General features: G+C 41.6%; 1 protein-coding gene across 2 annotated transcripts in view; it reads left to right on the top strand.

Annotated features, from left to right (window-relative positions):
• The window catches only part of MARCH1 (membrane associated ring-CH-type finger 1), a 324508-nt gene that overhangs the window by 216252 nt on the left and 80557 nt on the right, over positions 1–27699 (top strand). Inside the window, exon 3 of one of the 2 annotated variants that reach the window (XM_029234568.1) lies at positions 21694–21773. In XM_029234568.1, the coding sequence (XP_029090401.1) occupies positions 21694–21773 (80 nt within the window). Of the gene's footprint in view, positions 1–21576; positions 21774–27699 lie in introns of those variants that run through there. The other variant, XM_029234569.1, reaches the window with a different exon arrangement.

The following is a 27699-nucleotide window of genomic DNA, read 5'->3' as shown; positions in this document are numbered from 1 at the left end:
ATTCTTCAGACTTGGTTTTTGCATCTGTTAAATGGGTATAATAATAATAATCCCTAGTTTCCAAGGTTGTATATGTTGGATATATATAAGTAAAGTACGTTATAAGGGTTTAGTAAATGATCACCAATATTTACTATTTACTATTTCTGATTACTACTAGTGTTGCGATAATTACCATTGTCACTACTGCCTATACAAATGCATCTGACAAGTGCTGTGGTTTTTCAGGAGACTGCTATCTGCCTGACTCCTGCCTGATCTTCTTTTTTTTAATTGAAGTATAGTTGATTTACAATGTTGTGTTAGTTTCAGGTGTACAGCAAAGTGATTTAGATATATATTCATATGTACATATATATATTCTTTTTCAGATTCTTTTCCCTTATAGGTTATTTAAAAATATTGTGTATAGTTCCCGGTGCTATACAATAGGTCCTTGTTGGTTATCTATTTTGTATATAGTAGTGTGTGCCTGTTAATCCCAAACTCTTTTTTTTTTTTTTTTGTGGTACGTGGGCCTCACACTGTTGTGGCCTCTCCGGTTGCGGAGCAAGGCTCCGGACGCGCAGGCTCAGCGGCCATGGCTCACGGGCCCAGCCACTCCGCAGCATGTGGGATCTTCCCAGACCAGGGCACGAACCCGTGTCCCCTGCATCGGCAGGCGGACTCTCAACCACTGCGCCACCAGGGAAGCCCCCAAACTCTTAATTTATCCCTCCCCCCATTTCCCATTTGGTAACCATAAGTTTGTTTTCTATGTCTAGCTTAAATACCTAAAAACAGAAACCTAGGCATTACTTTTAGGCATCCAGAGAATTGTTTGCTTTTAAAATCTCCCAGAACAAAATAAAACTAGTGTACAAGACTTCCCAACAAAAAAGAATAGTGCCAAGAATTGACCACCTGAATTATTGAGGGCTGGTGCACTTCTCCTCCAGCTTCTGCCCCCTTTGGGTTGAGGGCTGCCTCGGTACCATCTCTACACTTGGGATATACACAAAGCACCTCTGACCAAGCTGAACTGACCATTCTCTTTCATAGAAGCTGCCAAGGCAGGAAACCGAGCCAGGCAACTACGTGTCCTTGTAATTACCATTGGTGCTTCCTGTACAAATGCTAGAGCTACTGCGTGCTTTCCACCACCTGCACCTCGGCCAGCCCAGGAATAGCGATGCTACAGCTCGCTAGGCATGATCACCGCCCTACCTGCCACCAGCAAAGGGTTCCCTGTTATGTCGAGCCATGAGTGACCCAGCTCCTAAATTCTATGTGGGTCTGCTTTCCAGCACTGTTTCTGATACCAGCTATGACTCAGTTTGGGCTCCCCTCAAAGCAGTAGTGGCGACAATAGACTTTTGGTGCAGGTGGTATATTTCAGAGGTCATCCCAGAAATCGTAAATGAGGGATTAAGGCACAGAAAACAAGGACAGGCAAAAAGTCAAGTTAAGGGTGCATTTTGAAGTCACTTATGGGGGCCTGATTCTAATGGGACTCCTGAGAAACATCCAAAATGTCTCTCAGAATTTTCTACCTGAGGGATAGGAGGGTGGGTCATTTATCCACAAGCTCCTGGCCCCTGTGTCTTTGAGGGCTACCCCTGGACTTAGGAACTCCCTTGCCTTGAGGATTATGTAAGGCCAAGTGGGTTCCCATGGAATTAGGAGTTGGAAGTACAAACAATGTGGCACTCACTTGAGGTGGGTCACTGTCACTATGAGACCAGCTGACTCTCACAAGGAGTGTTCACCAGGGCTGCAGCCATTGGACGTAGACAGAGGGGGTATGATACAGGGGACCAGAGACACCTGTCTGAGTCTGCTTCTCCATCCACTCCCAGAATGCCTGCATCTTACTAGATTGCCTGGGTACCAGGATGGGTCCTCAACTCCTTCACAGTATGGTCCCTGTGCATCCCCCAAGAGACGATCCTTGCTCTCAGAATCAGACTTACCATCTCCCGGTCCCTGGTCTTGACTGCTGCCGAGGCTTACCTTGGATCTAATCTATGTCAATGGGAGTGGTGGCCTTTGAGAACTGGGGGGTAACACAGCTGGTACTTTAAATGAGATTCCTGGCCATGACCTCCCTGCTGACAGTCAGTGGCCCGTCTCTGTTTCCAATAGGACATACAGGCTGGCTCAGTCTGGCCTCTGCAGACCCCTGTGGCTCCACTCTCTGGCCTTCCAGGGCCTTTCAGGGCAGGCTAGGTCCTGCACCACTGGCTGCAGCTTCTCTTTTTGACCTGCAGATCTAGCCCTGCTCTAAGCCTCTCTCCGAATGGTATGAATTGCCAAGGGTAGATTAGATTTTCCCCTTTTGAAAAGATGTTTGCTTCCTTCCAAGACTTGGTGTCCCAAAAGGAGCACTGAGACAACTTGCCACCCTGCTCTTTTCTACGCTTTATGTCTGGCCTGCTTCCCCTTTTAGGCACCAGTTTTAATTCACGGGATTATAGACTCAGCTTCAAGATTACTTTCTTCTATCAAAACATCCAGGTTTTGTAATCAGCCAATGGTTTGGATGTGTGCGACCCAGTTTCTTAGGGATCCCACATGGCCCTCAGTGTGTAGTGTGGTAAATTTTTGAACAAGATAGGGAAAAAAACATGTGACTCTGAAAGTAACTTCAGTCTCCCTATCTTCCCTTTAAGCCCTTTTACCTCTGATATGGGAGATGTTGGATTTTTTTTCAAAAACAGACCTCAGTCTCTACCCATTCAGAGCTTAATCACATTCAGACTTTTAAAGTTTCTCCTCTTTTCCCTTCAGTTTTCGGAATACACTGGGGCAGGGGCTTCTATTTAGACCTTTATCCTACAGGTTTTTACCAGCCCTGTTGCTAAAGCACCAACCCCTGGCTGGTGGACCTGGTGACCAGCTCTGTATTACAGTCGAGCATGACGCTGACCCTCCAGCCAGTCTGGGTTTTCACCACCCTTGCCAGGCCTCTTGCCTGGGTAGTCTTTTCTGTGCCTTCTGGTGTGACGTCACGTTAGCTTTAACTCTGGTGACCCTCGCTTACCACCCCCGAGGCTGGCCATCTCACACACTCGCAGAAGCACAAGGCCTCCGGATGCTTGGCCCACACCAGGCGGAGCTAGGGGAGCTGCTCAGGCCCACCCTCACTCCACCTCCAGTCACTCCACCGCCAGAGCAGGTGCCGGGCTAGGCACCGCCCGTGGCCACCCAGAAGCTGATCTGAAAGACAAGTCTTTCCAGGGAAGGGAAGAGCCGTCACGCTCTAGGTTTTCCCCCAAGCCTATCCTGGCGAGCCTGCCACGTACCCTGCTCTGTCCTCACACGTCTCCCCAAATTGTGCTGTTGGGGGATAAATGGGGAGGGACACACACTGGAATGTCATTCCTGGTCTTCTGTCCCTGTCCTGCCCTTCAGCACAAGTAGTGGTAAGCAGAGCGTGATTCCTATCCCTGCGAACTGTAAATTTCCTTTAAGTCCTTCCCCTTATCTCCCTACACTATAGGTTGTAGTAAAGTTATGACCAAAGTCCAAGATCTCTTCTAGATATATAAAAGTCTGATTTGGGAATTCAGAAAATATTTTCACTCAAAAAAAAAATCAGGATTTCAAGAATATTACCCCTGGAGTCTCAGGGAGAAAAATCTAATATGAAATTTAAGGTAGAATAGTGTCCCCTTTGACCTAAGCTTTAACTTCCGATATACATGGAGTCACAGCTTTAAGAAGACTGATGGTCAGGTCCTATGCCCTCATCCCCATTCTTCAGAGATTCTGGAATCAGGCACAGGAAGGAGGTATTTTTTCTTAAAACTTCCCTGGTGGTTCTAAATTTTAGCCAGGATTGAGAACCATTGAATTAAGACTGTTGTTACATGTCTTCTTTCTGAAAGAGGGGATATCACTGAGTTATATGTAGAGAGAAAAAAATTCTAATGTTTCAAAATCAGTGTCCTATTATAACTCTTAGACCTTCGAAAAGCAGTTATCTGATCAATGATTTCATATTCTCTTCCTAACAATCCTTTTATATAGATGTTGTCTTGACTCCATTTAATTGAAGGAGCAAAGTGGAGCTCAGAAAGGCTAAATAAGCCATGACTTTATCACTTAAATATTGGAGGAAAACACCCACAAATCTTGATTCTTGATTTTAATAGTTGTGATTTATCACATCATCATTAATATGATTTAAAAGTTCTTTTCACTTTTATTAAAATTAAAGATTTTAAATATTATAGATATATTTAACCTAAAGAATAAAGATTTGTTGTAATCCTGCCTTACAAAGATAATCACTGTTGGTGGCTGGATGTGTACTCCTCTGAACGTGTCCTAGTCATATGATAACATACATCATGAAAGTGTTATTTACCCAAATGTGATCCCACTATATAAAATTTTGAAACTTAGCTTTTCACTTAAAAATGTATCCTTCAAATGTTTGTATGTGTGTGCATCTCATTCTTTTAATGGCTTATGTATTTCATTTTAAATAACAACATTTGTGTTGTTTCCAATTTCTTGTTATAATGAACATATCTTTGGCCAATTGTGCAAGTATTTTATCAAAGTTGATTCCTATGAGTAAAATTTCTGACTTGAATAACAGACAATTTCTATTTTAATAGTTTACCAAATTGCCCTCCAAATTAGTCATGCCAATTTATGATTACTTCAACAATGCATAGCGATGCTTGGTCCCCTCACCTCAGGAACACTGGGTATTATCAATTTTTTTTGAATGTGCTGATCTTATAAGTGAAAGTAAATGCCATTGTTAGCAGAATCAGCATTTCTTTGCTTATTGAGATCAACCATCTTTTTACACAAGGCTTTTGGAATTTCTTCTGCAAATGTGGAATTCCTTCTCTGTCACCTACCTGTTTTACTCCTTTGCCTCTAAGAGCAATCAATTTTATTTTTCTTGATCTGTAGAGGAGCTCTGAATACTAGGAAAATTAGCTATTTGGCTATCATATATGTTATGAAATATGGCATTATTTATGGCTTTGACTTTTGTCTGGGGTAGTATGGGTGTGTAGGTATATGTGCTTCCTTTTTATACATTAGAAGTTTCAATTTTTTAAATTATTATGATTACCTGTCTTTTCCTGTATGAAATTTTTGTTCCATATCATCCTAAGAGAGATATTCCCTTCCACAATATTATATCATATCAGTTATGTTTCCTTCTCATACTTTTATTGTTTATTTTACTACATTTAAGTCTTTCAGTCACATAAACTTCAGTGTAAATGGTAAGGAAGGGATCAGGCTTTAAATGACTATAGTCATTTTCGCCCATGCTATTTATTTATTTATTTATTTTACATCTTTATTGCAGTATAATTGCTTTACAATGGTGTGTTAGTTTCTGCTTTATAACAAAGTGAATCAGTTATACATATGTATATTTTCCCATATATCTTCCCTCTTGCGTCTCCCTCTCTCCCACCCTCCCTATCCCACCCCTCTAGCTGGTCACAAAGCACCGAGCTGATCTCCCTGTGCTATATGCCTGCTTCCCACTAGCTATCTATTTTACGTTTGGTAGTGTATATATGTCCAAGCTACTCTCTCACTTTGTCACAGCTTACCCTTCCCCCTCCCCATATCCTCAAGTCCATTCTCTAGTAGGTCTGTGTCTTTATTCCTGTCTTACCCCTAGGTTCTTCATGACATTTTTTTCCCCCTAAATTCCATATATATGTGTTAGCATACGGTATTTGTCTTTCTCTTTCTGACTTACTTCACTCTGTATGACAGACTCTAGGTCCATCCACCTAATTACAAATAGCTCAATTTCATTTCCTTTTATGGCTGAGTAATATTCCATTGTATATATGTGCCACATCTTCTTTATCCATTCATCTGATGATGGGCACTTAGGTTGTTTCCATCTCCAGGCTATTGTAAACAGAGCTGCAATGAACATTTTGGTACATGACTCTTTTTGAATTATAGTTTTCTCAGGGTATATGCCCAGTAGTGGGATTGCTGGGTCATATGGTAGTTCTATTTGTAGTTTTTTAAGGAACCTCCATACTGTTCTCCATAGTGGCTGTACCAATTGACATTCCCACCAGCAGTGCAAGAGTGTTCCCTTTTCTCCACACCCTCTCCAGCATGTATTGTTTCTAGATTTTTTGATGATGCCCATTCTGACTCGTGTGAGATGATATCTCATTGTACTTTTGATTTGCATTTCTCTAATGATTAATGATGTTGAGCATTCTTTCATGTGTTTGTTGGCAGTCTGTGTATCTTCTTTGGAGAAATGTCTATTTAGGTCTTCTGCCCATTTTTGGATTGGGTTGTTTGTTTTTTTGTTATTGAACTGCATGAGCTGCTTATAAATTTTGGAGATTAATCCTTTGTCAGTTGCTTCATTTTCAAATATTTTCTCCCATTCTGAGGGTTGTCTTTTGGTCTTGTTTATGGTTTCCTTTGCTGTGCAAAAGCTTTGAAGTTTCATTAGGTCCACCTGTTTATTTTTGTTTTTATTTCCATTTCTCTAGGAGGTGGGTCTAAAAGGATCTTGCTGTGATTTATGTCATAGAGTGTTCTGCCTGTTTTCCTCTAAGAGTTTGATAGTTTCTGGCCTTACATTTAGGTCTTTAATCCATTTTGAGCTTATTTTTGTGTATGGTGTTAGGGAGTGATCTAATCTCATACTTTTACATGTACCTGTCCAGTTTTCCCAGCACCATTTATTGAAGAGGCTGTGCTTTCTCCACTGTACATTCCTGCCTCCTTTATCAAAGATAAGCTGACCATATGTGCATGGGTTTATCTCTGGGCTTTCTATCCTGTTCCATTGATCTATCTTTCTGTTTTTGTGCCAGTACCATACTGCCTTGATTACAGCAGCTTTATAGTATAGTCTGAAGTCAGGGAGCCTGATTCCTCCAGCTCCGTTTTTCGTTCTCAAGATTGCTTTTGCTATTCGGGGTCTTTTGTGTTTCCATACAAACTGTGAAAGTTTTTGTTCTAGTTCTGTGAAAAATGCCAGTGGTAGTTTGATAGGGATTGCATTGAATCTGTAGATTGCTTTGGGTGGTAGAGTCATTTTCACAATGTTGATTCTTCCAATACAAGAACATGGTATATCTCTCCATCTATTTGTATCATCTTTAATTTCTTTCATCAGTGTCTTATAATTTTCTGCATACAGGTCTTTTGTCTCCTTAGGTATGTTTATTCCTAGACATTTTATTCTTTTTGGTGCAGTGATAGATGGGAGTGTTTTCTTGATTTCACTTTCAGATTTTTCATCATTAGTGTATAGGAATGCCAGAGATTTCTGTGCATTAATTTTGTATCCTGCAACTTTACCAAATTCATTGATTAGCTCTAGTAGTTTTCTGGTAGCATCTTTAGGATTCTCTATGTATAGTATCATGTCATCTGCAAATAGTGAGAGCTTCACTTCTTCTTTTCCGATTTGGATTCCTTCTATTTCCTTTTCTTCTCTGATTGCTGTGGCTAAAACTTCCAAAACTATGTTGAATAATAGTGGTGAGAGTGGGCAACCTTGTCTTGTTCCTGATCTTAGTGGAAGTGCTTTCAGTTTTTCAACATTGAGAACGATGTTGCCTGTGCATTTGTCATATATGGCCTTTATTATGTTGAGGAAAGTTCCCTCTATGCCTACTTTCTGCAGGGTTTTTATCATAAATGGGTGTTGAATTTTGTCGAAAGCTTTCTCTGCATCTATTGAGATGATCGTATGGTTTTTCTCCTTCAGTTTGTTAATATGGTGTATCACGTTGATTGATTTGCATATACTGAAGAATCCTTGCATTCCTGGAATAAACCCCACTTGATCATGGTGTATGATCCTTTTAATGTGCTGTTGGATTCTGTTTGCTAGTATTTTGTTGAGGATTTTTGCATCTATGTTCATTAGTGATATTGGCCTGTAGTTTTCTTTCTTTGTGACATCCTTGTCTGGTTTTGGTATCAGGGTGATGGTGGCCTCGTAGAATTAGTTTAGGAGTGTTCCTCCCTCTGCTATATTTTGGAAGAGTTTGAGAATGATAGGTGTTACCTCTTCTCTAAATGTTTGATAGAATTCGCCTGTGAAGCCATCTGGTCCTGGGCTTTTATTTGTTGGAAGATTTTTAATCACATTTCCAATTTCAGTGCTTGTGATTGGTCTGTTCATATTTCCTATTTCTTCCTGATTCAGTCTTGGCAGGTTGTGCATTTCTAAGAATTTGTCCATTTCTTCCAGGTTGTCCATTTTATTGGCATAGAGTTGCTTGTAGTAATCACTCATGATCTTTTGTATTTCTGCAGTGTCAGTTGTTACTTCTCCTTTTTCATTTCTAATTCTGTTGATTTGAGTCTTCTCCCGTTTTTTCTTGATGAGTCTGGCTAATGGTTTATCAATTTTGTTTATCTTCTCAAAGAACCAGCTTTTAGTTTTATTGATCTTTGCTATTGTTTCCTTCATTTCTTTTTCATTTATTTCTGATCTGATTGTTATGATTTCTTTCCTTCCGCTAACTTTGGGGTTTTTTTGTTCTTCTTTCTCTAATTGCTTTAGGTGCAAGGTTAGGTTGTTTATTCGAGATGTTTCCTGTTTTTTAAGGTAGAATTGTACTGCTATAAACTTCCCTCTTAAAACTGCTTTTGCTGCATCCCATAGGTTTTGGGTCATCATGTTTTCATTGTCAGTTGTTTCTAGGTATTTTTTGATTTCCTCTTTGATTTCTTCAGTGATCACTTCGTTATTAAGTAGTGTATTATTTAGCCTCCATGTGTTTGTATTTTTTACAGATCTTTTCCTGTAATTGATATCTAGTCTCATAGCGTTGTGGTCAGAAAAGATACTTGATACAATTTTCTTAAATTTACCAAGGCTTGATTTGTGACCCAAGATATGATCTATCCTGGAGAATGTTCCATGAGCACTTGAGAAAAATGTGTATTCTGTTGGTTTTGGATGGAATGTCCTATAAATATCAATTAAGTCCATCTTGTTTAATATATTATTTAAAGCTTGTGTTTCCTTATTTATTTTCACTTTGGATGATCTGTCCATTGGTGAAAGTGGGGTGTTAAAGTCCCCTACTATGTATGTGTTACTGTCAATTTCCCCTTTTATGGCTGTTAGTATTTGCCTTATGTATTGAGGTGCTCCTATGTTGGGGGCAGAAATATTTACAATTGTTATATCTTCTTCTTGGATCGATCCCTTGATCATTATGTAGTGTCCTTCTTTGTCTCTTCTAATAGTCTTTATTTTAAAGTCTATTTTGTCTGATATGAGAATTGCTACTCCAGCTTTCTTTTGGTTTCCATTTGCATGGAATATCTTTTTCCATCCCCTTTCAGTCTATATGTGTCTCTAGGTCTGAAGTGGGTCTCTTTTAGACAGCATAAATATGGGTATTGTTTTTGTATCCATTCAGCCAATCTGTGTCTTTTGGTGGGAGCATTTAGTCCATTTACATTTAAGGTAATTATCGATATGTACGTTCCTATTTTCATTTTCTTAATTGTTTTGGGTTCGTTATTGTAGGTCTTTTCCTTCTTTTGTGTTTCTTCCCTAGAGAAGTTCCTTTAGTATTTGTTGTAAAGCTGGTTTGGTGGTGTTGAACTCTCTCAGCTTTTGCTTGTCTGTAAAGGTTTTAATTTCTCCATCAAATATGAATGAGATCCTTGCTGGGTAGAGTAATCTTGGTTGCAGGTTTTTCTCCTTCATCACTTTAAATATGTCCTGCCAGTCCCTTCTGGCTTGCAGAGTTTCTGCTGAAAGATCAGCTGTTAACCTTATGGGGATCCCCTTGTGTGTTACTTGTTGTTTTTCCCTTGCTGCTTTTAATATGTTTTCTTTGTATTTACTTTTTGACAGTTTGATTAATATGTGTCTTGGCATATTTCTCCTTGGATTTATCCTGTATGGGACTCTCTGTGCTTCCTGGACTTGATTAACTATTTCCTTTCCCATATTAGGGATGTTTTCAACTATAATCTTTTCAAATATTTTCTCAGTCCCTTTCTTTTTCTCTTCTTCTTCTGGAACCCCTATAATTCGAATGTTGGTGCGTTTAATGTTGTCCCAGAGGTCTCTGAGACTGTCCTCAGTTCTTTTCATTCTTTTATCTTTATTCTGCTCTGCAGTAGTTATTTCCACTATTTTATCTTCCAGGTCACTTATCCGTTCTTCTGCCTTATTTTGCTATTGATCCCATCTAGAGTATTTTTAATTTCATTTATTGTGTTGTTCATCGTTGCTTGTTTTATCTTTAGTTCTTCTAGGTGCTTGTTAAATGTTTCATGCGTTTTGTCTATTCTATTTCCAAGATTTTGGATCATCTTTACTCTCATTATTCTGAATTCTTTTTCAGGTAGACTGCCTATTTCCTCTTCATTTGTTAGGTCTGGTGGGTTTTTATCTTGCTCCTTCATCTGCTGTGTGTTTTTCTGTCTTCTCATTTTGCTTATCTTACTGTGTTTGGGGTCTCCTTTTTGCAGGCTGCAGGTTCGTAGTTCCCATTGTTTTTGGTGTCTGTCCCCAGTGGCTAAAGTTGGTTCAGTGGGTTGTGTAGGCTTCCTGGTGGAGGGGACTAGTGCCTGTGTTCTGGTAGATGAGGCTGGATCTTGTCTTTCTGGTGGGCAGGTCTGCCTCGGGTGGTGTGTTTTGGGGTGTCTGTGGCCTTATTATGATTTTAGGCAGCCTCTGAGCTAATGGGTGGGGTTATGTTCCTGTCTTGCTATTTGTTTGGCATAGGATGTCCAGCACTGTAGCTTGCTGCTCGTTGAGTGAAGCTGGGTGCTGGTGTCGAGATGGAGGTCTCTGGGAGATTTTCGCTGTTTGATATTATGTGGAGCTTGGAGGTCTCTTGTGGACCAGTGTCCTGAAGTTGGCTCTCCCACCTCAGAGGCACAGCACTGACTCCTGGCTGCTGCACCAAGAGCCTTTCATCCACACAGCTCAGAATAAAAGTGAGAAAAAGAAGAAAGAAAGGGAGAGAGAGAGGGAGGGAGGGAGGGAGGGAGGGAAAGAAAGATTAAATAAAATAAGATAAAATAAAATAAAGTTATTAAGGGTTTCCCTGGTGGTGCAGCGGTTGGGAGTCCGCCTGCCGATGCAGGGGACACGGGTTCGTGCCCCGGTCCGGGAGGATCCCGCATGCCGTGGAGCGGCTGGGCCCGTGAGCCATGGCCGCTGAGCCTGCGCGTCCGGAGCCTGTGCTCCACAGCGGGAGAGGCCAAAACAGTGAGAGGCCCACGTACCGCAAGAAACAAAAAAACAACAAAAACAAAAACAAAAAGAAGTTATTAAAATAATTATTAAGAAAAAAAATTTTTATAAACACAAAACAAAAAAACGGACGGATAGAACCCTAGGACAAATGGTGGAAGCAAAGCTATACAGACAAAATCTCACACAGTAGCATACACATACACAAAAAAAGAGGAAAAGGGGAAAAAATCATAAATCTTACTCTCAAAATTCACCTCCTCAACTTGGGATGATTCGTTGTCTATTCATGTATTCCACAGACGCAGGGTACATCAATTTGATGTTGGAGCTTTAATCCGCTGCTCCTGAGGCTGCCGGGAGAGATTTCCCTTTCTCTTTGTTTGCACAGCTCCCGGGGCTCAGCTTTGGATTTGGCCCCGCCTCTGCATGTAGGTCGCCTGAGGGCGTCTCTTCTTCGTTCGGACAGGACGGGGTTAAAGCAGCCGCTGATTCGGGGGCTCTGGCTCACTCAGGCCGGGGGGGAGGGAGGGGCACGGAGTGCGGGGCGGGCCTGCGGCGACAGAGGCCGGCGTGACGTTGCACCAGCCTGAGGCGCCGGCCGGCGTGACGTTGCACGAGCGTGAGGCGCGTCGTGCGTTCTCCCGGGGAAGTTGTCCCTGGGTCCCGGGACCCTGGCAGTGGCTGGCTGCACAGGCTCCCCGGAAGTGTGGTGTGGGTAATGACCTGTGCTCGCACACAGGCTTGTTGGTGGCGGCAGCAGCGGCCTTAGCGTCTCATGCCCATCTCTGGGGTCCGCGCTTTTAGCCGTGGCTCGCACCCGTCTCTGGAGCTCCTTTAAGCAGCGTTCTTAATCCCCTCTCCTCGCGCACCAGGAAACAAAGAGGCAAGAAAAAGTCTCTTGCCTCTTCGGCAGGTCCAGAGTTTTCCCCGAGCTCCCTCCCGGCTAGCCGTGGCGCACTAACCCCCTGCAGGCTGTGTTCACGCCGCCAACCCCAGTCCTCTCCCTGCGCTCCGACCGAAGCCTGAGCCTCAGCTCCCAGCCCCCGCCCGCCCCGGCGGGTGAGCAGACAAGCCTCTCGGGCTGGTGAGTGCCGGTCGGCACAGATCCTCTGTGCGGGAATCTCCCCGCTTTGCCCTCCGCACCCCTGTTGCTGTGCTCTCCTCCGCGGCTCCGAAGCTCCCCACCTCCAACACCCGCCGTCTCCGCCCGCGAAGGGGCTCCTAACGTGTGGAAAGCTTTCCTCCTTCACAGCTCCCTCCCAGTGGTGCAGGTCCCGTCCCTATTCTTTTGTCTGTGTTTTTTCTTTTTTCTTTTGCCCTACCCAGGTACGTGGGCGAGTTTCTTAACGTTTGGGAGGTCTGAGGTCTTCTGCCAGCGTTCAATAGGTGTTCTGTAGGAGTTGTTCTATGTGTAGATGTATTTCTGGTGTATCTGTGGGGAGGAAGGTGATCTCCACGTCTTACTCTTCCGCCATCTTCCCCTGTAATTCTGCCCATGCTATTTATTTAATAACCTAGCCTTTTCCCACCGAAAAGTTGAAATGCAACTTTATTATGTACTACGGTATAGAAAGATAGATATATAGATAAATAACTTTCTATTTTAATGACGTATCTTTGCCACCCACATATTCTTATTTCTGAAGCTTCACAGTATGTTTGCTATTTGGTAAAAGTACTCTGATTTCACTTAGCTCTTATTAAAGAATTTTCCTAGATATTTCCCCATGTTACTTTTTTCAGCTGATCTTTCAAATAATTTTTATCATATTTAAAAATAAAACAACCAGTTGGGATGGTATTGCTTAAACTTTTCCTTTCCTCCTTCCCCGCTGTATCCTGGATATAACAAATCCTAATTCTCCCTATTTATTGTTAGCTCTGGACCTTCCAATGCTCAGCTGCCAAAGTGAGCTTTCTGGTGCCCAAATTTAATCATTTCCATTTGCTGCTGATTATCTCAGTGACTTTCCATTTATTTGAGTATACAACCAACGCATTTCAATGTGGCATATAAAACCTCCATCTACTTCTTTCTCCTGACTTTGTATCATTTCCTATCTCCCTCACCACCTTCCCTCCAGCCATTACCAAACGCTCTGTGGTTCCCATAACAAGCCATGGCCTCCCCACTCTACTCTGACACACTCTTCTCCCCGTCTGGACGGTCCTCACCCACATGACCCACACCACACTTTTGAGGTGAGGTTTTCTCTTCTCTGGGACACTTCCTTTAAATCTCTGTTCCACCCTCCATTAGGTGCCCTTCCTTCATCAGAACTCCCACTACTATACTATCAGGATACCCTAGACTGTATTAAAATTGCCTGTTCACTTACACCTCTTCTCCACTAAACAAGAAGCCCTGTCAGGATGCCATCCATTTCTTTATTCCCAGAACTCAGCATTGTGTTGATTACATGATAGATCTTTATTCATGTTTCCTGAGCAAATGAATCAAAAGTGACACAAGATTAATTTCATATCCATCAGCTGGCTCAATAGATTCCAGTCAGTTTAGATGCTGTCTTTGTCAGGTGCAGGTAGTTTTTCTGGGAAGCACACAAGGCATGAAAAAAGTAAGACAGAGAAAGGGGAAATGCCAATAAAGAGTGTGTTGATGACCTGTGAACAAATGGGCCTTGATCCAGCTCAGGACCTTTTGAGAAACTCTGGTAGCCACCTCTCAAAACTGCCCCTGGGAAGATGGAATAAGCCAGGGCACTTATCCACTGACTCCAACCCAAGAACTGTCCCCAGGGGTTTAACTTACCCCACACTTCCAGGCTGTGCCTGTGTGCAGCCCAGCATGTGCACGTGGCACCAGGAAAGACCCAGGCAGAGAAATCAAGTGGGGACCAGTCCACAGGCAAGTGAACGCAGTGTAGGGCGAAGGTCCAGGGAGGCACTGGCAGCATCTGCTCCAGCAGCAGCCCAGCTGCCCGCTCAATATGTACAGACTAACACCGGATGTGAGCTATTTGAGCTGCTGGAGCTTCTGATGAAGCTGTTTGCTGCTGCTTGAGCGGCAGCAAGGAACAGTTTCAGTTCCTTCAAAATCCTTCAGGGTTATAGATATAAATGTTGTTTGATTTAGTGTCATGGTGGACCAAAACTCTCTCCAAAGGAAAGCTGCATGTTTTTTAATGTTCTTTGTTGTTATTAATTGATAAATCACCTTCCCATTGCAGAACATGAATTTGCCCAGACCTGTGAGGTTATAAAATTTATTTTATCATGATGATGTCTATTGCAGCACCTTTGCCTGTGCAACTTCGTGGAATGGGTTTTAACACACCATTAAGTAGCCATGGATACCCATTATGATGCTCATCATATTGTGGTTCACATTCATAGTCACATGGTCAGTGATTGAAGGTCATTTTGGGACTGCATTGCTTTTTTTTTTAACATCTTTATTGGAGTGTAGTTGCTTTACAACGGTGTGTTAGTTTCTGCTGTATAACAAAGTGAATCAGCTATACGTATACGTATATCCCCATATCCCCTCCCTCTTGTACCTCCCTCCCACCCTCCCTATCCCACCCCTCTAGGTGGTCACAAAGCACCGAGCAGAGCTACCTGGGCTATGCGGCTGCTGCCCACTAGCTATCTATTTTACATTTGGTGCATTGCTTTTTTAAAAACAGAATGAGGAGCAAACTTCACACATGTGGCTTTTATTCAGTGCCTGCTGTATGCACAGCTTCCTATGAACCTCAATGGGTGTACGTGAAATAAACAGTACACAATCTAACAAAACTTACTGCTCACTGCGTCGAGTACAGAAATGCTTCTGTTTTTACAAAAACTGGCTGTGCTTTCGATGGGTAGATATGAAGTTGATCTACATTAGAAAACTTGAAATAAGTGAGTTTTAATACAAATATTGAAGGAGATAATCGAACACAGACTGGTGTCCAAAGATGATGTTCAAAGACTTTAAAAATACACAATGTTCATGGGTTGACAGAAAAGACTCAGAAAGTTAAAAGTCAGAAGGGGGCAGATGTTACAAATAACAAATGCTGGAGATGGTGTGGAGAAAAGGGAACCCTCCTGCGCTGTTGGTAAGAATGTAAATTGGTGCAGCCACTAGGGAAAACAGTATGGAGGTTCCTCAGAATCTAAAAATAGAGTTACTGTATGATCCAGCAATCCCACTCCGGGGCATATATCCAGGCAAAATGCTAATTCAAAAAGATACATGCACCCCTATGTTCATAGCAGCACTATTCACAGTAGCCAAGACTTGGAAACAACCTAAATGTCCATCGACAGATGATTGGATCAAGAAGATGTGGTACATATATACAGTGGAATACTGCTCAGGCATAAAAAAGAATGAAATAATGCCATTTGCAGCAACATGGGTGGACCTAGAGATTATCATACTAAGTGAAGTCCGAAAGAGAAAGACAAATACCATATAATATCACATGTATGTGGAATCTCCAATATGACAGAAATGAACTTATCTATGAAACAGAAACAGACTCAGACATAGAGAACAGACCTGTGGTTGACAAGGGAGAGGGGGGTGAAGGAGGGAAGGATTCGGAGTTTGGGATTAGCAGATGCAAACTGTTATAGGATGGATAAACAACAAGGTCCTACCATATAGCACAGGGAACTATATTCCATACCCTGCAATAACTCATAATGGAAAAGAACGTAAAAAAGAATATATATGTATATCTGAATCACTTCGCTGTGCAGCAGAAATTGACACATTATAAGTCAACTATGCTTCAGTAAAATAAATTTTTAAAAAAGAAGTGCACAAATGTAGATCAGTTTGTTAGAACACATTGAGGATGCCATCCTTCCCTGTCAGGACACTGCTTCCTCTGCCTAGAATATTTTTAATCTCTTCTTCAATAACTCCTTCTTTCCCTTTAAGCTTAGCTAAAATGTTACCTCCTATATCAGTTTCCTGTGACCGCTATAACAAATTACCACAAACTTGTCTTAAAACAACACAAACGTATCATCTTATAGTTCTAGAGGTCAGAAGTCAAACACGGGTCTCACTGGGCTACAATCCAGATATCAGCAAGACTGCATTTTTTCTGGACCCTCTAGGGAGAGCTCATTTTGTAGCCTTTTCTAGCTTCTAGAGGCTGCCTGCATTCCTTCACTCAGAGCCCCCTCGCTTTACCTTCAAATGCAGAAATGTAGCATCTCCCCCTCTCTCCAACCTCTGCTCGCATCCTTATGTCTTCTCTCTCTGACCCTAACTCTATTGCCTCACTCTTAGAAGCATCCTCCTGATTACACCTGGCCCACCTGGATAATGCAGGACCATCTCCCCATCTCAAGGCCCTTAACTTAATCACCTCTGCAAAGTCCCTTTTGTCATGTAAGGATACAGATTCACAAATTCCAGGGATTAAGAAGTTGACACCTTGGCTGGGGTGAAGGGGTGTATTATTCAGCCTTCCGTACCTCCTCTTGAAGTTTTCTTAACCTTTTGAGTTAGAATTAGTTTCTTTTCCTCTGGATTCCACAATCATCTGCATTTACCTTTATCTTTTTTTTTTTTTTAGCTTTTTGTAAATTGAAGTATATTTGATGTACAATATTGTGTAAGTTACAGGTGTACAACATAGTGATTCACAATTTTTAAAAGTTACACTCCATTTACAGTTATTATAAAATATTGGCTGTATTCCCTGCATTGTGGAATATATCCTTGTAGCATACTTACTTTATACATAGTAGTTTGCACCTATTAATCCCCTGCCCCTATCTTGTCCCTCGCCTGTTCCCTCTCCCCACTGGTAACCACTGGTTTGTTTTCTATATCTGAGTCTGTTTCTTTTTTGTTATATTCACCATATAAAAAAATATGACAATAAAAAAATTTTGTGTTATTTTTCAGATTCTACATAGAAATGATATCATACAGTATTTATCTTTCTCTGTCTGACTTATTTCACATAGCGTAATACCCTCCAAGTCCATCCATGTTTCTGCAAATGGCAACTTTTCTTTTTTTATGACTGAGTAATATTCCATTCAATATTATCTTCTTTAGCCATTCATCTGTTGATGGACACTTAGGTTGCTTCCATATCTTGGCAATTGTAAATAATGCTACTGTGAACACTGTATCTTTTCGAATTAGTGTTTTTGTTTTTTTCAGATGTATGCCCAAGAGTGAAATTGCTCTGTCATGTGTGGTAATTCTATTTTTAGTGTTTTGAGAAACCTCCATACAGTTTTCCACAATGGCTGCAATGTGTAGGAGTGTTCCCTTTTCTCCACATCCTCTCCAAAACTTGCCTTTTGTTTTCTTTTTGATGATAGTCGTCTTGCTATGTGTGAGGTGATACACCATTGCAGTTTTGATTTGCATTTCCCTGATGGTTAGTGATGTTGAGCATCTTTTCATGTGTCTCTTGGCCATCTGAATGTCCTCTTTAGAAAAATGTCTATTCAGGTCCTCTTTCCATTTTTATAATCAGGTTGTTTGTTTTTTGATGATGAGTTGCATGAGCTGTTTATATGTTTCATATCAACCCCTTATCTGTCATATCATTTGCAAATATTTTCTCCAATTCAGTAGGTTGTCTTTTTGTTTGCTTATGGTTTCCTTTGCTCTGCAAAAGCTTTTAAGTTTAATTAGGTCCCATTTGTTTATTTTTGCTTTTATTTCCTTTGCTTTAGGGGATACATCAAACAAAAATACTATTGCAATTTATGTCAAAGAGTGTTCTGTCTATGTTTTCCTCTAGGAGTTTTATGGTTTATGTCTTACGTTTGGGCCTTTAATCCATTTTGAGGGTTTTTTGGGGTTTTTTGAGGTTTTTTTTTTTTTTTTGTATATGGTGTGAGGAAATGTTCTAATTTCATTCTTTATATGTATCTGTCCAGTTTTCCCAGTACCACTTATTGAAGAGACTGTCTTTTCTCCACTGTATATTCTTGACTCTTTTGTCATAGGTTAATTGATCATAAGTGCATGGGTTTATTTCTGGACTCTCTGTTCTATTCCATTGATCCATTTTTCTGTTTTTGTACCAGTACCATACTGTTTTGATTACTGTAGCTTTGTAGTATAGTCTGAAGTCAGGAAACCTAACTCCTCCAGCTCTGTTCTTCTTTCTGAAGATATTATTGGCTATAGGGGATCTTTTGTGTTTCCGCACAGATTTTAAAGTTATTTGTTCCTGTTCTATGAAAAATACCCTTGGTATTTTGATAGGGGTTTCACTGAATCTGTAGATTGCCTTGGGTAGTATGGTCATCTTAACAATATTAATTCTTCCAGTACAGGAATGTGGTATATCTTTCATCTGTTTGTGTCGTCCTCAATTTCTTTCATTAGTGTCTTATAGTTTTCCAAGTACAGGTCTTTTACATCCTTAGGTAGCTTTATTCCTAGGTAGTTTTATTCCAGTTTTTATTCTTTTCAAGGTGATGGTAGATGGGATTGTTTCCTTAATTTCTCCTTCTGATAGTTCATTATTAATACAGAAATGCAACAGATTTCTGTATATTAATTTTGTATCCTGAAACTTTACTGAATTCATTGATTAGCTCTATTAGTTTTCTGGTGTTGTCTTTAGGATCTTCTGTGTATGGTATCATGTCATCTGCAAACAGTGGCAGTATTACTTCTTTCTTTTCAATTTGGATTCCTTTTATTATTTTTTTCTCTGATTGCAGAAGCTAGGACTTCCAAAGCTATGTTAAATAAACATAACAAGAGTGGACATCCTTGTCTTGTTCCTGATCTTAGAGGAAATGCTTTCAGCTTTTCACCATTGAGTGTGATGCTAGCTATGGGTTTGTCATATATGGCCTTCATTATGTCGAGGTATATTCCCATTTATGCCCATTTTCTGGAGAGTTTTTGTCATAAATGGATGTTGAATTTTGTCAAAAGCTTTTCTGCATCTATTGATAACGATCATATGGTTTTTATTCTTCAGTTTGTTAATGTGGTGTATCACATTGATTTGCAGATATTGAAAAATCCTTGCATCTGTGGGACAAATCCCACTTGATCATGGTGTATGATTCTTTTAATGTACTGTTGGATTCAGTTTGCTAGTATTGTTGCTGAGGATTTTTGCATCTGTGCTCATCAGTGATATTGGCCTGAATTTTCTTTTTTGTGTGATATCTTTGTCCGGTTTAGGTATCGGGGTGAGGCTGAACTCATGGAAAGAGTTTGGAAGTGTTCCCTCCCCTGCAATTTCTTTGGAATAGTTTGAGAAGGATAGGTATTAACTCTTCTCTAAATGTTTGGTAGAATTCATCTGTGAAGCCATCTGATCTTCAACTTTTGTTTGCTGGGAGTTTTTTAACTATGGATTCAATTTCATTACTGGTAGTCGGTCTGTTCATATTATCTATTTCTTCCTGGTTCAGTCTTGGGAGATTGTACATTTCTAAGAATTTGCCCATTTCTTCTAGGTTGTCCATTTTCATGGCATATAGTTGTTCATAGTAGTCTTTTATGCTCTTCTGTATTTTTGTGGGGTTGGTTGTAATTTACCTTTTCCATTTCTGGTTTTCTTGATTTGGGCCCTCTCTCTTTCTTTCTTAATGAGTCTGGCTAAAGGTTTATCAATTATGCTTATCTTTGCAAAGAACCAGCTGTTAGTTTCATTGATGTTTTCTATTTTTTTCTTTCTTTTTTTTTTTTTTTTTAAGTCTCTAATTTGTTTATTTCTGCTCTGATCTTTATTATATCGTTCCTTTTACTAACTTTGGCTTTTGTTTGTTCTTCTTTATCTAGTTCCTTTAGGTGTAAGGGTAAGTTGTGTTTTTTTTGTTTGTTTTGTTTTTTTTGCGATACATGGGCCTCTCACTGTTGTGGCCTCTCCCGTTGTGGAGCACAGGCTCCGGACACGCAGGCTCAGCGGCCATGGCTCATGGGCCCAGCCGCTCCGTGGCATGTGGGATCTTCCCGGACTGGGGCACGAACCCGTGTCCCCTGCATCGGCAGGTGGACTCTCAACCACTGCACCACCAGGGAAGCCCAAGGATAAGTTGTTTACTTGAGATTTTTCTTGTTTCCCGAGGTAGGCTTGTATTGCTATAAACTTTCCTCTTAGAACTGCTTTTGCTGAGTCCCAGAGATTTTGAATGATTGTGTTTCCATATTCATTTTTCTCCAGGTATTTTTTATTTCCTCTTTGATTTCTTCAGTGATACCTTGGTTGTTTAGTAGCATATTGTGTAGCCTCCACATGTTTAGGTGTTTTTTAAAATTTTTTTTGCAGTTTTTTCTTGTAGTTGATTTCTATGTATATATCTTTAATATGGCGAGTTTTAGAACTACTTTGAAATTTGGGGTTAATCTTTCTACCTTTAGTGTTATTTTCTTTGTGGCAACTTCATCTGTGCAGTCAGAATGGCCTAAATCTGGACCTGGGACTCCCGCAGTTACCTCTATGTAAAGGAGAGGGGTGCCTTTCTAGGTGGGAATGAGAGCAGATAGAGGAGCAGGATTTCTAACCCAAAGCCCTGCTCTACCACCTACTAGCACAGAGCAGCACCAATTCCTCAGTTTCCTCATCTGTAACATGGAAATAATTCTAGTATGCGCCACATGTGTTTCTTGTGAGTATTGATGAATGAACATACGAAAATTACTTAGAACAGTGATTGGCACATAATATTCCCTCAAAACTGTTAGTTATTGGTATTTCTGTTTTGTGAGATTATTGTAAGGATTAAAGGGACAATAGATAAACCACAGCACCGTGCCTTATGCACAGTGAATTCTCAATACAGTCTAGCTTTTGATTTGTCATTATTGTCTGTACTAAATACAACAGTTAAATAAGTCAAAATAGTGAAGAAAATGTTGTGTTTCAAAGATAGGAGTTTCATGAAATGGACTCAAATTTGTGCCAACGATCTGCATAATTTCAGGCTCTCTTATCTTAGGTTAAAAGATATGAAGGTTCAATAATGTTGCAATGGGTAGATTTTATTAGTGTCAATGATGAAATAATAATAATCACTGCAGGCTTTTAAATATTATGAAGTATTTTTAAATATATCATCTCATGGGGCCTTAAAGTGACAATGTTAACCCCAGGCAGTATCTAGCAATCTAAGGGCTATTTGATCATTTAAGCTTCCCGGATTATTATCATCCTGGTCACATAATAGACATTGTGTCCTTTCTATCATAGGCTATTCAAGGGTTGCCTATTTGTTCCCAAGGCAAATTGAACCATTCCCTTCAAAAGTTTACAGTAAATAGAATAGAAACTTCTGGAATCATCTTCCTCTCTCACAAATGAAGAAACAGCAAAGTGGTACAGCATCTCAGCTGTTCCAAGTTCCTCAAATCAGTTTTACTTTTGCAAAACCGGCCCTCCGACTTCCTATATCCTGTGAGCTGCCTTACGAGCAACATGACCGGCAGCCACATTTGTTGTAATTTTTTAAATATGTGGAAAAAAAGCAAGATATCGACCATGTATTACCTTAACCAAGATGCCAAATTATCTAACTTGTTTCTCCAGGCGAGCAGCCCAACCACAGGAACCGCTCCCAGGAGCCAGTCAAGGTTGTCTGTCTGTCCATCCACTCAGGACATCTGCAGGTAAGTGCCCAGCAAATGATCCCATTTGGTGTGTTTTTAGACCAGTGCTTTGTACTCTTGCTGTGTTTGCTGAGACTGTGTGACTCTTGCCTCTGCCTTACATTGTCCGTGGATAATTTATACCAGCCTAATTTTTCTCCCTTAGCGCATTTCCCTCATTTGATCTTTATTTACCAACTTTGGGTCCGTGCTGTCATTTTCATCGCTCTCTCTCTCTCTGTTTTCCCATGGCTTTCCTCTCCATTCCCATTCTCCATCCTTCGCCTGCTGCTTTGTCTAGATCTGCCATCTTACATGACATGTCAGAAGCCTCATTTGAGCAAAGCACCCCTGTCGTGGTGCTGAGCCCTGCTAGGAAGGAGTCTGGTAAGAAGTCAGTAAAACAGAGGCCTAGGAGGAAGAGGAGGGCTGCTCTGAGGTATGAGCACACAGAAGAACAAGTGAAAGGGAGAAGAAAGGATTTTCACCTCCAAATCCCCAGCCACCGATGGAGTGAGACTGACACAGATTCTTCAGATTCATCGTCCACCGATGAGAGTCACTGGATTCAGGCAAAACGAAGAGCCCAAGTGAAGTTCCGCCTGTCTCGGAAAAGGAGAAATAAGAAACCAAGTGGAAGCTTGGATGAGTCTTCCGCTCCTAATGAAATCCATCCAGTACATTTAGGATCCAAAGATAAAAAGCGCCCGGAGCTGACCGAGTGTGAGAGCTACTCTTTAAATCTCCACAGAGGAAAAGGCACAACATACCAAGGATGCAGTGTTTCCCTGCCAAGACGGTCCTCTGACATTAAGAGACCGTCAAGGAAGGGTGAGGAAAGCAGAGGCAGGTACCAGCACAGGGATCCTCGGCTCTTGCACAGTCCTGGGCAAAATGAAACAATCAAGAGAATGTTTTCAGAGACAGATTCCAGCACTGACATGCTGGCAGTCAAAGAAGGTGGCAAGCCTGTGGAGGATGCAGGATTCCTTCAGAAGCCTCCTGCCACCTACCATGATGGGTCTGATCATTTAAAAGCATGCAGGTCAGTCACTCCAGAGAAAGACTTGATTACATCCAACTGTATCTCCTCCTGCTGTGAATTACGTGTGTGTGTGTGTCACCTACCCTCAAAACATAACCTTTATTCATACTGTTATTTGTCCAATTGGATATAGGGTGATAAAACGAGCAAAGGGCTGGGAAGAACAATGCACAAGTATGCATGGGTTTGAATGCTGTTCCAGAATACAGTTAGATTTTCCCCTCCCCCTTCTTTCAACTGAATAATGACTTATCCTGGTCAAAAAACTGACAAACCAATTGAGTCCTATCCCTACTCTCGGTAAGACAAGAATTGTGGAGGAAACATGAGTGAGAGCGTGAAACTTTAGACTCCTCAGTGCAAATCTGGTGAACTGTTAGCACTCTGACAGAGGATATTCAGGGCTTGGGGGGTTTAAGGTCAGATTTTTGTATCAGAAAAATTTCCTCTGCAGTTGGTGCTAATTTGTTCTCCAGTTATCTGACTCAGCAGGATAATTCGAGACTGAAAGGGCACAGAAACAAGTCACGGACATGTCTGCGGGGTTGCTGGGGCCTTCGGGGAAGCAGACCACATTAACTTTGGTGATAATTGTGTACTAAAAGTTTTCAATGTGTAGACAATTCATAGCTATGAGACTGCTTGTTTGCACTTTTTACCCGACTGGATACAATTTTCAAAATAACCTAAAATTTAAAGGAATGATGTAACTATCCAGGCTAGTATGCACAAATAAGACAATGTTAAACAAAACAAATATTTTGGATTTTCCTGTTACACCCAGTCATTTAAGTTGCTTGGATTCTGTTTGGGAGCAAGTGATGTTTTTGTTGCATAATGCTTGGTTTTGGGGGCTTATTTTTATGAAAGTTGAAGTTATTTTATAAAACATGTATGGTTCGTGTGAATCACGTGACCCAGAGAACACCTCCTATGTACATTCAGGGCAGGACGAGAAGGAGGATTAAGCTCTGGATGTAAATGATATTGTAATGGTTTGTTCCTCTGAAAGTTTTATGAAATAGTCATTCATAAAATGTTTGTTCATTTATTCACTCAGGCGTTTATAATGCATCAGGCACTGAAACTACTACAGTGCATAAGATTTGTAGGGTCTCTGACATCTAGAGCTTACAATCTGATGGGAATAACAGACACGAAAGCTCTTTCACAGTTAGTTACAAGTGTGATAAGGAATGTAGGAGCTTATAATGTGGAAGGTTTACCTGTGCTGGGAGATCAGAGAAGGACTCTCTTAAGGAAGTGACAAGCTGACTGAGGCTCAAGCATGACAGGAACTGATCAAGGAAAGAGCAGGGAAGGCCATCCAGGCAGCATGCCAGCAGGGTTCCAGGGAACTGAGAGCTGAATGCTGCTGGGGGGTGGGAGTGGGGAGGGGGGAGGTGGTGGAGCTGAGGCTAGAGAGGTGGAGAGCGCCCTGTAAAACACGCTAAGTGGTTTAAAACAGAAGTGACACCATTTGACTTAGATACTAATACGAGTAAGTTTCTTGTAATCTTTTGACTATGATTTAAGTGTGACTTTGCTAAAATGTCTGGGGATGGACTAAAACACTATTTCTAGCCTAGATGAAGAACTCCCCAGTCACAGACATCTGTGGTCATTCCCCAAATCTACTTCCAGAGTAATTTAATGAAAGAGAGTCAGAAAAGCTAGTTGTAGGCTTAACGGTAATTGGAGAAAAAAGTAATGATTGTAATTAAAGTCATAGTGGCTGGCTCTCTGAAGTTAAAAGCATGCTCTGGAGGAACATTTTCAAAGACAGAATATTTAACATAGACTTCTATTAATGAAAGTGAGATCGATGGACCTATAGTTATTATTTCTTACTGTGGGTTGTCGTCAAAATACACCCACTAAGCAAATCCTATGAGCCGTATATTATACTGGGAGCTGAGGATAATGTGACAGAAGACTTGATTCTTCCCTTAAGTGGCCTGTTTTCTAGTGGAAGAAATCAAATGTATACCCGAAAAGATGAATGTTCAAGATAGCACAGGGTAAGTTTAAGAAGGGGAATACTACAGGAATTTGAAGAAAGAAAAATTGCTGAGAGCTGACATAATCTGGGAACCCCTTGAGAGGTGGGATTGGGGCTGAGAAAAGGAGAAGTTAGCCTGGCAGAGATGCACGGCCTGCATCCAGGCCCTCAAGGCAGGGCCCAGGCAGGGACTAGGGAATGCCACTGTGCACCTGGGAACTCTTTGTGAACTGTGTGACTGGGTTAGAAGGTTTGCATAGATGGATAACTAGAATATTTTTTAAAAAGACATTGTGAAGAAAACATGCATATCCTTCCAAGGAGCTTAACTCTGTTCCGTGCACCCCTGTTTTCAAACTGCCTTTCTGAGCCTCTGGGTGCCAAAGAGGCTGCCGAGGACAGTTCAAGGCAATTGTGTTCCCGTTAGCCCATCTTTAACCAGAGGGTTGGGGGTTCTATATGACATTCCTTTAAGGAAAAAAAAGAAGATTCTACTGTAAAAAAATAATGTAGAACAGCCTTTGCTGGCTTGATGAAGAACAACTCGTAAGAGTAGTCACAGTGACGCCAGTGATGTACTGGAGAGGGACCTAGATTGAGGAGGAGGAGTGGTGATGTGGTGGAAGCAGCCTCCTTCAGGATGAGTAGGATGAGGATGGTAAAGGGGAGCGAAAGGGAGGAACAAATGGCATGCAGGCATTTGCATCCCCCCAGGTGAGTGGGATCCCCCCAGGTGAGCAGGGTTCCCCGCCCCCCCCGCCCCGGTCCCCCAGGCCATCAGGAGCAATCTTAGTGCTTGCAGTCGGTGAGGGCAGAAGACAAAGAAGTCAAGAAAGACTCCAGACCTTGGAAGCTGGGAGGTAGTAAAAGCCGATGTTACTGACAGAGGCAGAGGAGGTCAGAGGCCAGTTGGTTAGGGAAAGACATGATGAGTTTAATTGCAGGCAGGCTATTTGTGGTGACGGTGCCGTCCCAGGGTCGGCTGTCGAGCAGATAACGTGAGTCACGTCACTGAAATGCAGGAGGGCAGTCACGGCTGGGTCTGTGTGATTTTTCAGGCAGTAGTGAACTATATACACAGACCAACACTAAAGAGCTGCATGTTTGCAATGGTCATTAGCGTCGTGTATGAGCACAGGGCAATCGCATCAAGATATTAAAAACGAAAACCTCAAGGTCACGGAGGACATATAGATTTGGATATCATTCTCAGGGAGGTGACTGAGATGCCTGGAAAGTGAATGAAGCCTCTATATGAGATCGTGTGTAGGAAAAAAGCCTCTGTATAGACCCAGCCCGAGCACCAGGGTCCCCTGCGTACGGAGGAAGATGAACTCGCACTCCTGCCGCTTGACATGGACAGGCAGGATGAGTCTCAGCTACAACCACAAAGCAGAAGCTCCTAAGCCCTTCTTCCTTTTTTCTTCCTGGCATTTAGTCCCACAGGGACGCTCTACCCACTCTTGACCCTCATCAAAGCCTCGCGCAGAGAAAGTTTCTCTACTACCTTCCTAGAACTTAGAGGGAATTTAAATCATCATGCTATCACACCCACACTTGTGGAGTAGGAAAGGCTTTGCCTTTTTTTAATAGAAAATTTACATTAAAAAAAATCATGTTAGCTCATGCATGAAACTTGTCAGTAGCCTCTTAGTTGCCGTCAGTGGCAAGTTCAAAATCTTTAATAGGATTTACAAGGACCTGCATGATCTATCTGACCTGCCTACCCAGCTTCAACAGCATTATTAACAATGACCTACTCATGCCGGTCTGTCTTCAGGTCTCTGAAAGAGCCAGGCCTGTCCCTTTCAGGGCCTGGGATGCCTTCACATTACCTGCTCTGCCCTTCACCAGGCTAACTCCTGGTCATTCTTTCTTGATTTAAATGTCATTTCTTTAGGGAAACTTTTGTGATTCCCTAACCGACACTCAGGCCCCCTTCACTTCCATAGCATCATTTTTTTTTATTTTATTGGAATATAGTTGATTTACAATGTTGTGTTAGTTTCAGGTGGACAGCATTGTGATTCAGTTACCATAGCATAATTTTTAATTGCCAACATCTATGTATTTTTGTGTTTGACGGTATCAGGTTTGCTCCCTGCAGCATCCAAAGTGCCTGGAACAGTGCCTGGTAGATAGCACATACTCAACATACAGTTTTTGATTGAATAGATTTAGGGAAAATAAATTTTTTGAAGGGGGTCATTCTTCCTATGTGAAATCATAGCAGTAAGTGGTGGATTACCTCTCCTGCAGTGGAGTCCCATGTAAAGAATATTCTTCACGAGCAGCTGGTGGATATCAGTATCAGCTATGGGGCCTGTAAAAGGCAGACCACTGTCCCCACCCCCAGCGATTCTGATGCCCTTCCTCTGGGGTTGTGCCCATGACTTTGCATTTCTAAAACATTCCCAAGTGATACAGATGCAGTTGATCCAGGGACCACGTTTTGAGAACTGCTGTTCGATGCTACAGATTCTCCCTGGGCTTTCTGTGGGAGAGGCTGAGTTTGGGAAGCATAATTAGAGTTTTCTGTCATCCTCTGCCGAGTGCTGACACACAAAGCACCAAATCGGATCACTTTCCTGTATTTCATGCTGTCATACCAGCGTGGGACAGGTCATCAAGCTAAAACCGTAGACTGACAAAGTCCCAACTTTACCAGGAACTCAGCTGTCATGGTTTGACTATTGTTTCCCTTCAAACACACTTCCTCATCTCATCTATACCCACTTCTGTCAGTGAGTTCACAGATGCCCTGAATTCCAGTTTTGACAATGTTTTCTTCTCATTGGGTATATCTGGTCCCAACCAAGTTCTGCCACTTCCTCCAGATACTGCTTTGATCTGGGTCTTCTTACCCGTTACCACCATCCCTTTGTGACTCTACTCTACAC

The sequence above is a fragment of the Monodon monoceros genome, unplaced genomic scaffold, assembly GCF_005190385.1.
Source record: "Monodon monoceros isolate NGI ecotype Baffin Bay Population unplaced genomic scaffold, NGI_Narwhal_1 Super_Scaffold_20, whole genome shotgun sequence".
NCBI classification, from domain to species: Eukaryota; Metazoa; Chordata; class Mammalia; order Artiodactyla; family Monodontidae; genus Monodon; species Monodon monoceros.
Note: the sequence above shows the minus strand (reverse complement) of the source record. Positions and strands in the feature narration are given on the sequence as shown.